Source organism: Sycon ciliatum, chromosome 13, assembly GCF_964019385.1.
Source record: "Sycon ciliatum chromosome 13, ocSycCili1.1, whole genome shotgun sequence".
NCBI lineage: Eukaryota > Metazoa > Porifera > Calcarea > Leucosolenida > Sycettidae > Sycon > Sycon ciliatum.
Genome location: NC_088655.1, coordinates 27,600,696 through 27,617,904, shown reverse-complemented (window position 1 = coordinate 27,617,904; position 17,209 = coordinate 27,600,696). Strand labels below are relative to the sequence as shown.

Here is a 17,209-nt window from a genome sequence, read left to right as displayed (position 1 = left end):
GTAAATGAGCAGGGTGCTGGTCAAGAAAAATTGAATGTGCCAGGGTGCACTTGGAAGCATCAAGGTAATGTTGCAGAGTGGTAGTGGATGCAGCAGCATACAAGTCTAGATTTGTGATATAACGATCAGTACGAAATATGATGCGCAGTATACGGCGATGGAGAACTTCTAATTTACCTATGTGGGTTTTGTTAATGGTGGACCAGGCAGGGAAGCCGTACGTGAAGAGGGGAAGAATGTATGATTTATAAAAAATAATCCGGCAATGTTGGGGCAAATGGGACAAGTGACTTGACATTATGCCGACAGATCGGCATACTTTGGACGACACATGATCAGCATGGTGAGACCAGGAGAGGGCGGAATCTATGACAATGCCAAGGTGTTTATGGTGGGGCGCTACAGAGATAGGGTGACCGGGATCATCGGGAAAGTGGAAGATGGGCACTGGATCTGTGGGGGGGGGGGAAAGGAGGAGCTCGGTTTTGGTCACATTTGGCTTAAGGTGCCAAGTGCTCATCCAGTGAACAATGTCGTTGATACAGGTCTGAACTTTGGGGTACAGGGTGGCGTGAGATGGGGAGGAAGCAAGGACAGTGGTATCATCTGCAAACAAAGAAATATTGGGAATTGAATAGGGCAGGTCATTAACGTATGTGAGGAAGAGCAGGGGACCTAAAATGGAGCCCTGGGTATATCATCATAATACTCGTACATATTCAGCTATCAAGCAAGGTTGGCATCATTTCAATTTTAATTTCCGTAGCTATACAGAAGACGTTACTTCAGTAACGCCTGGCGCTAGCCAGGGTCCACACAGCTTTAATTAATTTGGTATTTGTTTGTTTGTTTGTTTGTGTGTTTCTGTCACGCCTGGAGCTATCCCGTATCTGTCCCGTATCTGTGACTACAAAGGCTCTACAGAATTGTACATAACAGCTGGCCACAATATTTGCTGGCCCCCCGTATCTGTCCCGTACCGTACCATCAAACACAGCTGGCCACAATATTCATCGTATTATGTATACGACTCCCTGATGTAAAGGGAGATTTGGAAAGAAATAGGGAGACGAGGAGGAAATGAAATTGGAATGGACGTTAGTTGCCGAATAGGTGATAGGATGCGTCAGCAAAAACATACTTTGGAAGAGAGATCCGGTCATCTCCAAAAGAAGCGTGAACGGGCGATTCAGCGCCGATCACAGGAAACGTCAGAAGAGAGATCCCGTCGACTCCAGAACGCCCGTGATCGGCAGAGTCAGCGCCGGTCCCAGGAAACGTCAGGACAGACATCCCGTCGACTCCAAAATAAGCGTTAACGGCAGAGTCAGCGCCGGTCTCAGGAAATATTTCCATCAGTTCTAACAACATGCACGATGAGCTAAGCAACAAAGCATAGGGTAGGGCCCTGAGCTTCCAAGCTCTCTCGTTCTTTAATAATTCCACAGCCCAACAAATCATAAGGAAGACAATACAGAGGACATTGAAGGGCCTATTACAGTAGTGGTGAAGGGGTGTGAAGTGCTCAGCCAACGTGTGTCTCAGCATCACAGCACACCATACGTATACTGTACCCTTTTTGATGCCAGGTTGTAATGCTAACGCCGAGACCTCTGGTCGGTCCCGTCGAGTTGCTCCCTGTACGTTGGCAGTCCCTACATCCCCTGTGTCCCTACATCCCCTGTGTCCCTACGTCTCCTGTGTCCCTACATCTCCTGTGTCTTGTTTTGTGTTGTCTCCACTCGTCTTTCAGTGCAGTAGGGATGTGTTCTTAGTAAAATAAAAAAAATTAAAAACCTCTCTCCATCTCAGTACTCCTTTTCAGTTTTGTGCTAGATTGTGCACATCTGACTGTTCAACATCTGGTTTAGCTGGTGGACTCGATCGCATAACTTGTGCCCACATTTGTCATACTCTGAAGTATTACAAATATAAATACCACTTGTGTCTTACCGCTGCTTGCTGTGTTAGTGCTGACAAGGTCAAACCTGATGTTGCCCATGGATTTTGTAGTCACCGTGGTTTTACGGTATACTGACGTGCGTGGGCTAGTCTCAGTGATGCGAGCAATGGTCTGTGCCGGGCTGGTGGCTTGGTTGGCAGAGTTCCAGTCTAAACCACTGTCAGTGCCTGAGAGAGAAGTAGAGAGAAAGACAGAGAGAGAGAGAGAGAGAGAGAGAGAGAGAGAGAGAGAGAGAGAGAGAGAGAGAGAGAGAGAGAGAGAGAGAGAGAGAGAGAGAGAGAGAGAGAGAGAGAGAGAGAGAGAGAGAGAGAGAGAGAGAGAGAGAGAGAAGAGAGAGAGAGAGAAGAGAGAGAGAGAGAGAGAGAGAGAGAGAGAGAGAGAGAGAGAGAGAGAGAGAGAGAGAGAGAGAGAGGGAGATAGAGAGAAGAAAGGAGAGAGAGATAGGAGAGAAGAGATATAGAGACCGAGATGAGAGAGAGAGACGTTGTGTTAGGGAGGATGAGATAGAGGGAGAATCAGAGAGAGATAGCAAGAGGGACAAGACTCCGTGGTTCGGATCTAGTATTATGTCACGGTATACTAAATTGAGTATCGACCTGCCCTGGAAAAGAAGCCAGCTTGGGCAGGGGGCTCAACATCTTGTCTAAGGCCGCCGATTGGCACTTTCCATGGAAATGATCATGTGACATACAACACTAACCACCACTTACCAGCATCCCACGGGAAAGCCTGTACGACGAGGGACTGCTTCCAGCTACTGCCGTCGCACAGGTTCTCAGAGTACACGCCCACAAACCAGTCGGGACTCGGCGCAATCATGGTGGCCACGGATGCCAACGGGTGATAACGATCGACTGTGAACGTGGTTGTTGATGTACCTGAGGCCGATCTGATGCCACCTGACTGAAAGGTGCTCAAGGTTTGACCTCCTGTGGACAAGAACAAAAATTATAGCAAGGAGAAGCACCCAGCAAGCAAAACATGAAAATCAAATCGATCTTCATCAAGCTTTCTGATAAAATCTGCTTCTTATTCTGTTTGCTTACCTGTTTTTCTGTTCAACCATGCACAACGGACATTTTTGTTCGTGAGTCTTGATAGTTGTACTACATGAGCAGTTTGAGGGTGATAGCAGTTTCTTTTTCAACACAGCAACTTTGCTACTCTTTTGTTTTCCTTCCCCTTACTTTTATTTTTCACCGTGGTTGGCAATCACCCACTCTCTTAACATTGGCCGGTGTTTCCACCGAGTTTTGAGATGTTGCAATAAATATAAAAATGTAACCAGGCCCGTGCAGGTGGACACGGAAATTATTTTACACACGGGCTACAAGCCCAATTACATGGAAGCGAATGTGACAATGGGGTTGATTAAGAAAGCGGGTAGAGGAAGGAGGAGGACGGTAGCAAAGCAGCAGGGAGGACAATTCAAGAGCAAAATTCACAATCGCACAAATATGAGACATTCTTGACCTACTCCCAGGCCCGTGACACCTCCACACTCAGACAAGTGGACGACGAGATAACTACACTGGAAAGACTATATTTGTGACAAGACGACCAAACACGCAACTAGACATGACGAACTCAAGACGAAGACTGCTTTTCGCACCACAGCAACACGCGCATGCACCAACACCACGCACACACCACGTACACAGCATAACGTACTTCAACAGGACAGTGAGGCAAGAATCCGAATTTCACCGACAACAATCAGGGTGCGTTAACAGATGCTGGTAGACAACAGATGTCTTCGAATCCAACTCCAACTCACAATCAAGCTCACCAATATCCGCGTCAACATCTGCAATATAGCATGTACTCAAGTGCAATTCAGATCCGATATGTATCACCCATCAACTAGGGTGCAGAAAATACAATACATCCGGCTCTGCTTCTAAAACAATCGCATAATTATAGAGAATTTCATTACATGTATAGCGAACCCGCGTCCATGTCCCTGTTTGAACCCACACAAAATTGACCATTGATAGCGAAACAGGTTTCTTTTATAACGAATCGTTATCTTGTAGGGCCGCATGTAAACCGAGTGCACTCGCACTGCCCTGGACCACGTGTCAGTCATTACGTGGTGCATGTATGGTGTGAGTGAATTTCTGTTACAAAGAACTTTGCTTGTAAAGACCTAATTCTCTTGCAGCACAGCATTCATTATTATCTGTAGATGGCTGCCTTGTAGATGGCTGCCTTTTAAGGCAGCCATCTAAAAGAACATAATTTATCTTAGTCACACAAGTTAGCAATGGAACTATAGTGCGAATCAAAAAGGTCTAGACTTTTTCGAATAATTCAAACCTGGTTTGAGCTTTTTAAGAAATTTCTTCGGAGTATTGCCCAGGCAGCTCATGCAATTTTCTCATATAAATTTCTAAGCGATTGAATGACAGACGCCCAGGTGAAAATTTTATGCACAAAATGATCACAGATTATGTGGTATAGATGCTGGCTTAAGGGGGCAGCCTACCCATAAATTTCATATGGCATTCAATTGACCGTAAGTTTGGTGTTTCTCAATGGATTTGAGTGAAATTTTGACCACACACTCCTGCCACTATGCTGGCCCTCAGGACATGATTTACAAGTTCTTGCGCCTCACTGACAGGCTTTCCAGGCCGGAAAAACTCAAATTTCCGGCATAGTGCCACGGTGTGCGAGCCACCCAGGAGCCAAACAAAATGCATTTACAATTTTTTCACATTTTCGTGCTCATTCTGTTCGTGCGCGGGACTCAAACCTAGAACAAGTCCAGAAGCAGCCATGGGTGATGGGGTAGGGCCCCTCAACGAGGCCCTGGAATCTGTCACAACGGAACGAGTGGGCGTTCTCTCACACACTCCCACAGACCCAAGTCAATTTTTGAATTTTTTTAGGTTTAGGGTGTGCTACGAGGTCGTACCTTTGATACAACATCCAGTGCTGGGACCTCCACAGCAAGCCATTTCCACAGCGCTGCACACCAAATCCAGGATACCCTCAGAAACCGGCAAAGACTACCACTCACGTTTCACTACTGCCTAGTACTGAATCCTACCTGACTTCTTGACACGACGCAAACTTGCCAAAGTCACTAAATCAATGTCAACTACAATAATCAAGCCACATATCTGCAACGTCACGAGGGTGCTGACAAAAGTCCTGCTGCACGGCGGCGGGCTTCGCCCGCCGCCGTGCAGCCCAATACGTGGCTCAAAAACCTGATTTTTTGGACTTGGAGCAAAATTCTGCACACTTACACGTGTTTCCATGATACGACAAGTTGCGCACGGTCTGCTCACATTCAAATACAGTGCTGCCAACAAATGACAGCGTGCAACAAAAAAATCTTTCCTTGCAAGGGCACATTTTCGGCCATAACTCTTGAACGGCCGGTCAGATCGGGACACAATTTTCAGAGAATTTGCAGCTATTCATGCTCTTTCAACTGACGTAGCGCTCAATATGAATTTACAAATTCGATTTTTCAGCGAATTTTTGGGTAGTCTGCCACCTTAAGGGGGCAGCCTACCCATAAATTTCATATGGCATTCAATTGACCGTAAGTTTGGTGTTTCTCAATGGATTTGAGTGAAATTTTGACCACACACTCCTGCCACTATGCTGGCCCTCAGGACATGATTTACAAGTTCTTGCGCCTCACTGACAGGCTTTCCAGGCCGGAAAAACTCAAATTTCCGGCATAGTGCCACGGTGTGCGAGCCACCCAGGAGCCAAACAAAATGCATTTACAATTTTTTCACATTTTCGTGCTCATTCTGTTCGTGCGCGGGACTCAAACCTAGAACAAGTCCAGAAGCAGCCATGGGTGATGGGGTAGGGCCCCTCAACGAGGCCCTGGAATCTGTCACAACGGAACGAGTGGGCGTTCTCTCACACACTCCCACAGACCCAAGTCAATTTTTGAATTTTTTTAGGTTTAGGGTGTGCTACGAGGTCGTACCTTTGATACAACATCCAGTGCTGGGACCTCCACAGCAAGCCATTTCCACAGCGCTGCACACCAAATCCAGGATACCCTCAGAAACCGGCAAAGACTACCACTCACGTTTCACTACTGCCTAGTACTAAATCCTACCTGACTTCTTGACACGACGCAAACTTGCCAAAGTCACTAAATCAATGTCAACTACAATAATCAAGCCACATATCTGCAACGTCACGAGGGTGCTGACAAAAGTCCTGCTGCACGGCGGCGGGCTTCGCCCGCCGCCGTGCAGCCCAATACGTGGCTCAAAAACCTGATTTTTTGGACTTGGAGCAAAATTCTGCACACTTACACGTGTTTCCATGATACGACAAGTTGCGCACGGTCTGCTCACATTCAAATACAGTGCTGCCAACAAATGACAGCGTGCAACAAAAAAATCTTTCCTTGCAAGGGCACATTTTCGGCCATAACTCTTGAACGGCCGGTCAGATCGGGACACAATTTTCAGAGAATTTGCAGCTATTCATGCTCTTTCAACTGACGTAGCGCTCAATATGAATTTACAAATTCGATTTTTCAGCGAATTTTTGGGTAGTCTGCCACCTTAACGGGTTTTTTTTAAACCGGAGGTCTGTACTTTTGAAACGCACTATAGGCTGAATTAAGCTGAAACTCGGAGTTTCATGGTTATCCAACAATCCTCAGACAACAACATACTTCAGGCTAGTTCCATTATGCTAACTTGTGTTGTTGGCTCTGCCCTCGTAGCGTTGAGCACGTTTTTCAAGGGTTTTAAGCAATACCGTAAAAGCCCGTGTATAGGCCCCGGGCGTATAGAATAGCAGCCTTGATTTCCTGGCAGTATACAAGGGCACGGGCGTTGGTTTGGAACCGGGCGTATCCTTGGAATACTTGCCTCTGCACTTGGAATACTTGCCTCTGCACTTGGATTACTTGGAATATATATAGTGAAATTCTCCCCTGGCTCAGTAGCTGTATCCATTTCATTTTAGCGTTTTATGTTCCCATGACGTCGAGACCTCAGGTCGGCTGAGGGCAAAAGCCTCACCATCACTATGCTCCCACTATGCAATTTTTTGTCTTTGCCTGTGAGCTGTGATCATTGTAAAAAAGATAAAAAAATTGCTGAGCATGCACACTATAAAATTAAAGTATACTCGCTTCAATGAACCAAAAACATTGTTCGGGTTGGGAAAAGCGATCCTAGAACACATCCATCAACATAGCAGTAAGTATTGGGTATCGGTACCCGTACATGTACTGGTGTTTCCGGCATACAGTATTCTGTTCTCGAGATTCGTGGTTTCTCGTAAAAAAATGAAAAAAATACCTGGGCGTATACATGGACATGGAGCTGTTTTGAAACAAAAGTGTTGACTTTCCCTAACTGGGTGTGGACTCGGAGGGCGGGCGTTATTTCGAGTGGGCGTACACAGGGGCTTTTACGGATACCGTGCTCGCGTGATGTGATTAGTGCCCCTGTGGCACTATTCTTCCAATGATCATCACAGATGAACAGATGGAGTGCTATTCAATACCCAGTACAGGGCACTATTTTTTCAATGCTGACACATTAACGTCTTCCCGCAGACAAACAAAAAGAAGGCAAAGGAAAACAGAGCCTTAAGTTTACTGTAAACTATCACGACTCAACAGAATCCACCAGTGCAATGACATAGACAAGAACATTTCCAAATGAACATCAAATGTGCGCATGCTCCTGGCTACAAGCCCGCGGGGAGAGGGGGGGGAGAGGGGGGGGGGAGAGGGGAGAGGGGGGAGGGCACTAGTCAAGAGAGGGCTTTATTTTTTAACTGGCTCTTAGAGACTGGGACACTATTCAAGTGAGAGGGCTCTAATCTCGCGAGTACGGTACAGTAGTTTATGCTTGTACTTATCAGTCATACACGTACCTTGTGCGGTGAACTCGTTCTTCAGAGTTGAGGTACCACCGAGTTCTGCCATGATCTTCATGCCGGGAGAGGAGAGAATGCCGTTTCTCCACATCGTGTAGCACGCACTGTGACTTGTTCCGATCGGCGCAGACCAATGCGGAAAGTTTATCGGAGGTGTCGGGTCAGTCCACGCGGCAGTGAACGTCATACGGTATGTAGCCGTGCCGCTCGCGGTGCACGTGCAGCCTATGAAGCGCCGCAACGTGCGTACGAACACACGTACGTGAGCGGCACAAACACACAGATATGCACATGTGCACACAAACACACGTACACACAGATACACACGTGTACACAAACACTCACACACACATACACACCAGAACATGTACATGCACATGTGTGCACACACACACACACAAACACACACACACACACACACACACAAACACACACACACACACACACATTATAACGAAGGGTGCAATACATATTCGATATCACTAAGTTTACTTGCCTCGGCAGTGCACCAAGAAGATTTTAATTGGGATGGAAATTTGCATGGGGATCAAGAACGAACGGCCCGTGCAATAATCTTCATCAAGATCGTTTGCAAGGATGAAAGCGGTGTACTTGTGTACTACTTCAGTACTTGTTGCCCATCAGCTTCTAGCTACATCTTCCAAGAGATCTCTGCTGGTCTCTTCGTTGTGAACAACTGACTTAACATAGACGTACTGATGATAGTCAGCTACTTCAAAAATTATATTATACAATGGACATGTAGCTACATGTATATACTAGGCCGACATGACATGGTTGAGATAAGCACTTGACAGATCATAAGAGAGTTCGCGACGACGATGGTGGATGGTCGGGTTTCTTTCGCCGTGATTCTTTCTGCATTCTGCTCGTTTCATTTTTGGTTTTCATCACGAATCGCTGTAAATTTAAACAATTCAGTTAGAAAGTAAAAAAAAACAAGGAACTACAAGTTAATAATCGACGTGGAGACAACAATTTTATAATAGCAATAAAAAGAACAAATTCTGCAGTCATCGCCACACTACAACGAAGTCATGAAAGTTTACCAGAATTAATTTTCTTGTCACATTCATCAGTGGAAAGTCGTGACTGAAGAGTAACCATGCTGAACAATGATTAAATATACATTCAATGATGTGTTACGAGAACAAAATACAGTGCCAAAATAGAAAGAGGGAAGGTGAGACAATAGCAGTGAAGTGAGAGCTAAGTGCAACGGTGGGTGAAAAAATAATTATAACGCTAAAACTGTGTAGTGAGACAAACAATCATGCTGTGCACCTACGAAAACAATTTTAACGCAACTACATGTTTCTTCTGCTTACAAAGATCAGGCTTATGCAAACGAATACAAACAGCCTCAAGTACTTTCAACTGACTAGCATACCGTGCACGACAAAGAACAGAAAAACTAAAATCATCATACACCTGCAGACACTTAGGGTGAGACAACAAGTGAAGAAAAACGGCAGACTTCTTACGATCACAATCACCATCTGATTCCTCGTCTCCAACAACCGCAACCTCGTCCTCCGTTTTTTCGTAACTTGGTGGATCGAGCAGAGCGTATTTGCTCCTCTTCCAAACTAGCTGAGGAACTGGACTTCCTTAAGTCCGTTTTTCTAAAGAACGGGTACCCTGACGATCTATTGAAGGAACTCATGAGCGAAAGGCTGGATAAAAAGGAAAAACGTTTTGGCCCGGACAAATGTCCCACGTATCTTTCTCTCCCCTGGAAAGGTAACCTCTCATTATCCATGAGTCGCTTGGTACGGAAAATTGTACAGCAAACTTACTACGCGGTACATTTTGTACCCGTTTTCACAACTGTACGTGCGTTCACGGTGAGGAAGGATGTCCTACCAACCCAACTTGCATCTAAATTGGTATACCAATTTGAGTGCCGACAATGTGGTAGTCGGTACGTTGGTAGGACTCTTCAACATCTGAACGCACGTATCAAGCAGCACGTCCCACTGCATATGCTGACTGGCTCGGCACGGGCACTGCGACCAAAACGCGGCAGGCCACTGAAGAACCCTCGGCCACAGCCATCGTTAGCACAATTTCCGTCATCGGCAATAGTGCCTCCATTACCCGTATCGAGAGCCTTGGAGTCGGGTAATGGGCATATTGTCACCACAACACAATGCACCATAACAACACAAGATAACACACCACAACAACATTCAGCTCAAGACCAAAGTGGACGCTGTGATGAGGTAATGCCCTCATCGCCGTCTTTGCCGTTGCCTCCCCCAGAACCGCCACCTACATCTATCATCGGCGGTGCTGGGGCTGAGTCTGTGGTGTCGGTGGCACGTGCATATATGGATGAGGCAAGCACTGATTGTGAACAACGAGAAAGAAGGCTGAAGGGAACGGAATTAAACAAAGAAAGTAACACAATCAACATTCAAAGACCTAGACGATCAACGGCTAATTATTCAATGAATTATTACAGTACTGGAGATCAAGCACCGGCGAGGACACTGGGAACACAAGATTTAACAACAACAACAACAACAACAACAACAACAACAACAACAACAACAACAACAACAACAACAACAACAACAACAACAACAACAACAACAACAACAACAACAACAACAACAACAACAACAACAACAACAACAACAACAACAACAACAACAATGGTAACGAGTTGCCATCAAGATCAAAGGAGGAGTCAACGAACAGAGGTTAAACAACGTCAAACGAGCCTAGGACCGATCAGTGTTGATGAGGAGAATGACACGGAGGACGACACTGAGGACGAGTTGGGAGATGAAACGGAGGACGAGGTTGCGGTTGTTGGAGACGAGGAATCAGATGGTGATTGTGATCGTAAGAAGTCTGCCGTTTTTCTTCACTTGTTGTCTCACCCTAAGTGTCTGCAGGTGTATGATGATTTTAGTTTTTCTGTTCTTTGTCGTGCACGGTATGCTAGTCAGTTGAAAGTACTTGAGGCTGTTTGTATTCGTTTGCATAAGCCTGATCTTTGTAAGCAGAAGAAACATGTAGTTGCGTTAAAATTGTTTTCGTAGGTGCACAGCATGATTGTTTGTCTCACTACACAGTTTTAGCGTTATAATTATTTTTTCACCCACCGTTGCACTTAGCTCTCACTTCACTGCTATTGTCTCACCTTCCCTCTTTCTATTTTGGCACTGTATTTTGTTCTCGTAACACATCATTGAATGTATATTTAATCATTGTTCAGCATGGTTACTCTTCAGTCACGACTTTCCACTGATGAATGTGACAAGAAAATTAATTCTGGTAAACTTTCATGACTTCGTTGTAGTGTGGCGATGACTGCAGAATTTGTTCTTTTTATTGCTATTATAAAACTACAAGTTACACTGTAATATCCACTAATACCACCAGTTACTAAACAATCAGCTAATGCAATAACATTGTTAGTTGTAGAACGTCAGTACCGTCGGTCAGTGTCATGCACTGTTATCGCATGAGCTTATTGTTTAGTAACTGGTGATGTTAGTGGACATTATAGTGTAACTTGTATGTAGTTTCTTGGTCCTTTTTCTTTACTATAAAATATTAACATTGCTATTACTACACCAGGAGCAAGACTTGACGGATCAATATGTTCTGGTAATGTTTCGCAGATCGTCTTCTTCCGCATGACATTCGTGGAAACCTAAGATTTAGGGAAGAACTCAGATGGTGAGCCAAGTAAAAATGTGTAACAAGGAAAAACATGTGGGCACAAGTTATGCGAGTTATGCTCGGCTCGATGGCGCTTATTTTCCCCTCTTTGGAAGTAGCACTAATATTCATGAACCTTCCAAGTTGCAAGGCCGTTGGTTAGTGCTATGGAGCAGTGCTCAAGCTGACTTTCATGCCGTGGAATGTCTCAGTACTCCTTGTCTGTTTTGTGCTAGATTGTGCACGTCTGACTGTTCAAAATCTGGTTTAGTTACTGGCCTCCACGACACACATTTTGGCCACATTATCCATGTTATAATAATTTAAAATATCAATCAGTTCAGTCTAGTTTTCTCCCGTTGTGTCGTACGCATATTCGCCAGTGAAGACAGACACACGCAGACAGACTGAATGACAAACAGACAGGCATCGAGTACGCGATTGATTCCCAAGACGGTGTTGCGCCAGCCAGCAAAGGTCCAGCTGGGACTCCATCAAAGGCAGCAATCATTCAATTCTGGTTTCTGTTGTGAGGAATTGCTATGTACTGTTGTCTGAGACAATATACACATACTGACATACTTACATATACATGTACTTATGTACATGTATACTTCAACTTGTACTTCAACGCACTTGGTCACTGCCAAGACTGGCCACGGGGTGCCTCCGGGAGAGGGGAAGAGAGATTCGGGAGGAATGTGTGAAATACCACTCAAATACGCTATTGAAGCGCCCAACGTCCGACACCCCCCCCCCCCCCCTGAAACCTCGGAACTTGGAAATGATCCTCCTTATAGGCTCACCACACCGCTGTTTCAGGGACTGGGAGCCGATAACAACGTCTAGCTCGTCAGCTAACGATAAAATACTGGCATACATGTATTCGCCTTGAAAGGGCATTCAGATAAGGGCAGGTAGACGTACGCAATGGTAAAGAATCTGCTTGGAATGATGACTAACAGTTACCCTATACAGCTGTAGCTTAGTGATAATAATTATAGTCACTGACGTGCAGAGAATATCTCCTCAGATTCTGGGCCTCCGTATGACAGTCAACATCTTCTTCGGAGGTCTTTTAAATTAATTTCCTGAGGCTGAGAGGGATTCTATTTGGCTGCTTCTGCTTCTTTTTGGAATGCGTTGCAAATCAAAGAACTATACAAAGCAAATGGCAGGCAATGTCTTGAATTATGCTACCCATGCTATACGAAACATGTATAACACATACCATTGTCATAATAATGTTTACATTAAATTTTATATGTTTTCCTCATTGATTTGCTCACTCCCAGTTGTCCTATTCGTCGTGTTATTTCTCCTTCTCTGCTCACTTAGTATTCTCATATTCTCATCCTACCTGTACAGAATAGAAACCCCCTTGATAGGCCTAAACGGCCTCCGGGGAATTTTTGAAAAATATACCACACGTTAACAGATTTACAGCCACATTTATACTCCAAGGGTTTTTTCCACAGCCCAGGCTTATGGTATTGGTGATCAGTGGAAGCGGAGTTGGTGTCAACATGGTGTGTTTGAGTGTATGCATGTGCGTGTGTGTCTTTTGGCTTGTCTGGAGGAGGGGAGAAGCGTCATGAAGAAGTTGAGGATGGTCCTATGCAAGTTTCCGTAATTGTTATTATTGTATTCTTTTACTGAATACCACAGAACCATCAGATTGGCAAGCGCATGTTCCTTTTTGCGAATTCCTTATCCCGCGCACAGTGGAGCATACAGCTAAAATCAACATCCGTATCGCCCATCGATACTTGAACGTGTACCGTACCTTGAGCTTGGGCGCAAACAGCGAACACGACTAGCACCAACAGTAATGTTTCAAATCTCCCTTTTTCCGACCAAGAACTTTTATTCGGCAGCGAGGCCATTTCAGCAATCGCAGGCACCCGTTTCCAAACCTCCAAAAGGTCAGTTCAGCTTCTATCAGACCAGCCTCAAATGTTGACTAGCAGCTCGTAAATCTCTGTCGAATATAATGATGTTGCAGAACAGAACAACAAGGACAAACAAGGCTTGTTTGCAGCTACTTCAAGTTTCATGCTCTCGCAATTATCAGGCAACACGGTACATCCTCCGGTGTAATGATGTTACTACGCTCACACAGGAGGGAGAGAGAAACTGCTTCTTATCAAGCACTATCAAGCACAAGCAAGGGCTAGATTGTGCTAAACAGGTTAGAGCGCAACAATGCTCTCCCATTCCATCCGCAGAATTATGCTGAGACCATTTGAAAACGTCACAAGGCAAGGGCGACTCCTGGCAGCAGCAATACTACTGTACGGGCAGGGAATAAACAGCGCCTCTCACTGAACGACATAGGTTTCGATGCCCGTTATTTCTGACGTTACGCGAAAGTTAAGCTCGCGTTATTTGGCTCGCGCGTCGATAAACAACGCGAGTGACCTGCAGCTCACGTCGAAATTTGGAGTTCCACTCCAAACAAAAAATAATTGGACGTGAAATTGCGCGTCACGTCGGAAATAATCTTCGCCTCTCTGCTAAGCCGAAGAAAGAGGCTTGGCCCGCAGACCCTCTCCTGAACCAGGATAAGCATGCGGAAAGCGAAATCACTGACCTTGACCACTGAATCATCACGGACAGCAGTATCAACAAAGCATGAGGGGTTATCTGAAGTAAATTAGCAGGCACTTGGTGGATATCGCCACATACTAGAACTCGTTTTGGTACGTCAGCCTGTGACAGATATCAGTGCATGAACTTTTTGATCGTCAACATACCTCCAATGTGTATGGCAATATCTAGTTGCATGAGCAAATGCTGAGCACAGGTTGCTGTAGATTGGTTCTACTTGTCTCTGGAATCCCGATGTAGTCGCATGCAGCCAAATAATACAGTTCTTAGTAATTTAACGATGTGTGCAAGTAACCCGCCTCCCAGAATCGGATATTGTCACCTCTTTGGCGCTGACTTCTCAGAACTTGATGATCTGCTTCACTTTATGTCTTGTTCCGCTCAATAAAATAATCTCCAACATTAATAATTTGTCATCAGCCACAAATGACTTGTCCTGGACTAGGTAATCTTCCAACGATGAATCAAATAATTTTATGATCTGCTGCAAGGAGAAGGGCGTTGCATGCTCCATGCAGACTGCAGAGTTCGTACCGCACGCATACATGTACGTCGCTTTGCAAGCTCACAGTTTGACCCTACCCAACTCACAGTTCCCCAATATTATCATACACAGCAGCTTCAATTTTACCTACCGTCAGATGACTTGGAAGGTTAGTGAAATATTTGTCTTTGTTACTATTATTCACACATATCCGCCGGATGAGTACGCGTGGTACATGCACCATGGGGACCCACGAATACAAACCAGCGTTCCCTCAGCAGTGTCTTTGGCAGCTTGAAATAATATTGTTATTCATATTAGAAGTCCAACATGATCTTTTCACCTATCAAATTACTTGACTTCAACTTTTTAGCTGCCTTCGTAATCACTCCAGTATTCGTTGTGAGGTGTAGTTTATAACAAAACCTACTTCTGTGCCTCTCCTTCTCTTTAGTGAAGCAGCGGCGAAGGTCCTACACGGGAAGCTTAAAACATAACAACCACACACTGACAAGCAAGGAGAGTTCCAAGTTCTTTAACCTGACCGGTTTCTGTGACATGAGTCACTTCATCAGAGGAATGAAGATAAATGACAATATGGAACTCAATATAACCAGCGAACTGGACAGACCGGCGTTGAGCACTGTCGAGTAATTAGCGCGAAAAAAGCCATTTAGCGATTTAGCGCGAAAAAAAGCGTGAACAAAACACGGGGTTGCTTGCTAGCTTGCTTGCTAGCTTGTTCCTAGCTCTGTGCAAGCTTCTGCCTCTTGCCCCACAGTTTTTGTTACTGACTATCACCCTGCCCTCCTCAGCCTTCAACGCACCATGCAAAATTATTTTCTTGCTAACTTATGTTTTAGGAAACCACAGTCACGATGGGTATAGGTATTTTTTACCTCCATGCCTTGCACTCAACCTCTTGTTTGTTTTTCGCCTCGCAAGCAACCCCATGTTTTGTTCACGCTTTTTTCGCGCTAAATCACTAAATTGCTTTTTTCGCCCTAATTACTCGACAGTGCTCAAAACCTGTCTGTCCAGTTTGCTGGTTATATTGAGTTCCATATTGTCATTTATCTTCATTCCTCTGATGAAGTGACTCATGTCACAGAAACCGGTCAGGTTAAAGAACTTGGAACTCTCCTTGCTTGTGAGTGCGAGGTTGTTATATTTTAACCTTCCCGTGTAGAACCTTCGCCGCTGCTTCACTAGGAGCTCTTCTGACAGGTGTGAACGGGGTAGTGGTCACAACATCTCGATTATCGTTAGTTTAGGTTTGTTTTCACATGTGTTAGCTATTCGACTGTCCACACCCTGCGACAATTATATTTTATGTTATTATGATAGATCTATTTGAGTATATGACTACACTTTATCATTCACTCACTGCTTGTCCTCTCATGAGTTCTCGTGAACTCATGAGAGGGCTTTGGTCTGCCTTGGTCTCTAATTGCTGTCGTGAGGTGTTGTTGATGGGCTGGCGAACGGTAATCCTCGTGTCTGACCGCATCGTCTGGTCTCGTCTGTTCGAAAGACGAAACAATCATCACATTGGATGCCCGGACCAAATGAACATGGCGTTAACGAAAATTAGAAGAAGATGTCCCCCTCCCGCCTTATTGCGTTATTAAAATTGTTGTCTCTTCGCCTAATATTTAACAGAGGATGTGTTGTTAAAATTAAAGAAATCATATGGAAACGAGTTTTGAAGCAACTATCCACGGCTGAAACAAGATAATAATCAGTCAGAAAGATGTGTAGTCTTTGGAGTTGTTTGATGTTGCAACACCTTGAGGTATGACCAGTGCCTCTTAATAACATTAGGCAGCAATGCCCAAACTTTCACTGGTCTCTTTTGCAGCTGTGCTATGAAATCCGATCAGGTGAATCATGTTAGCGCCGTGCAACAGTTCACACTGATCGAACGTCTTTGGCTACACAGCGCCCAGCCGGGCATTAACCCGCTCGATCGGATTTCATTAACACTGTACATGTTATGGTCCAGGTCGGATAGATTATCCATTACAAAATAATTTGAATAGTTTTCAGGCAACCTGCCTGCACTCAAGAGAGCACTGCATTTCACACAAATTCATTAGAAGTATCGTGAAATGCAGTGCGTTCTTGAGTGTATGTATAGGCAGGTTGCCTGCAAACTATTCAAGTGCAATGAAGCGGCGTGAAGCGTACTTCAAATTATGCCAATAATAATTATTGTGAAAACACTTTTATGATAACTGAAAGTACTCAGCTACTACTAATGATAGCTGTTCAGTGCACGTGCGCGCACAAATTAGCACACACATGCAGCACACACATACACAGACACGCACACATGTGCGAGAACACATCTCATTATACTCGTCTAACTACCTACGGGATTAGGGACTCTTGGCTCTTTCCCCTACCAAAATTAATGTTACTGTTTAAACATACCATTGTTTTCCTTTTTTCGTGTTGTGTTCTAATCATTCGCCATGCCACTGTCAATTGTATTCTGTTTGCCCGTAAAAGAGGTCTCCTTGTCAAACTACCAACACTGAGTACCAATACCAAAAGATCGGTCA

At 44.8% G+C, this 17,209-nt stretch overlaps 1 protein-coding gene across 1 annotated transcript in view; it reads right to left on the bottom strand.

Moving 5' to 3' along the window:
* The window catches only part of LOC135829687 (mucin-5AC-like), a 26,025-nt gene extending 12,508 nt beyond the window's left edge, over window positions 1–13,517 (bottom strand). Inside the window, exons 1-4 of the mRNA XM_065342078.1 lie at window positions 13,335–13,517; window positions 7,847–8,074; window positions 2,674–2,892; window positions 1,954–2,130 (exon numbers count right to left, since the gene is read on the bottom strand). Of these exons, the coding sequence (XP_065198150.1) occupies window positions 1,954–2,130; window positions 2,674–2,892; window positions 7,847–8,074; window positions 13,335–13,434 (724 nt within the window). The 5' untranslated portion in view covers window positions 13,435–13,517. The remainder of the gene's footprint in view (window positions 1–1,953; window positions 2,131–2,673; window positions 2,893–7,846; window positions 8,075–13,334) is intronic.
* Between the last annotated feature and the right edge of the window lie 3,692 nt (window positions 13,518–17,209).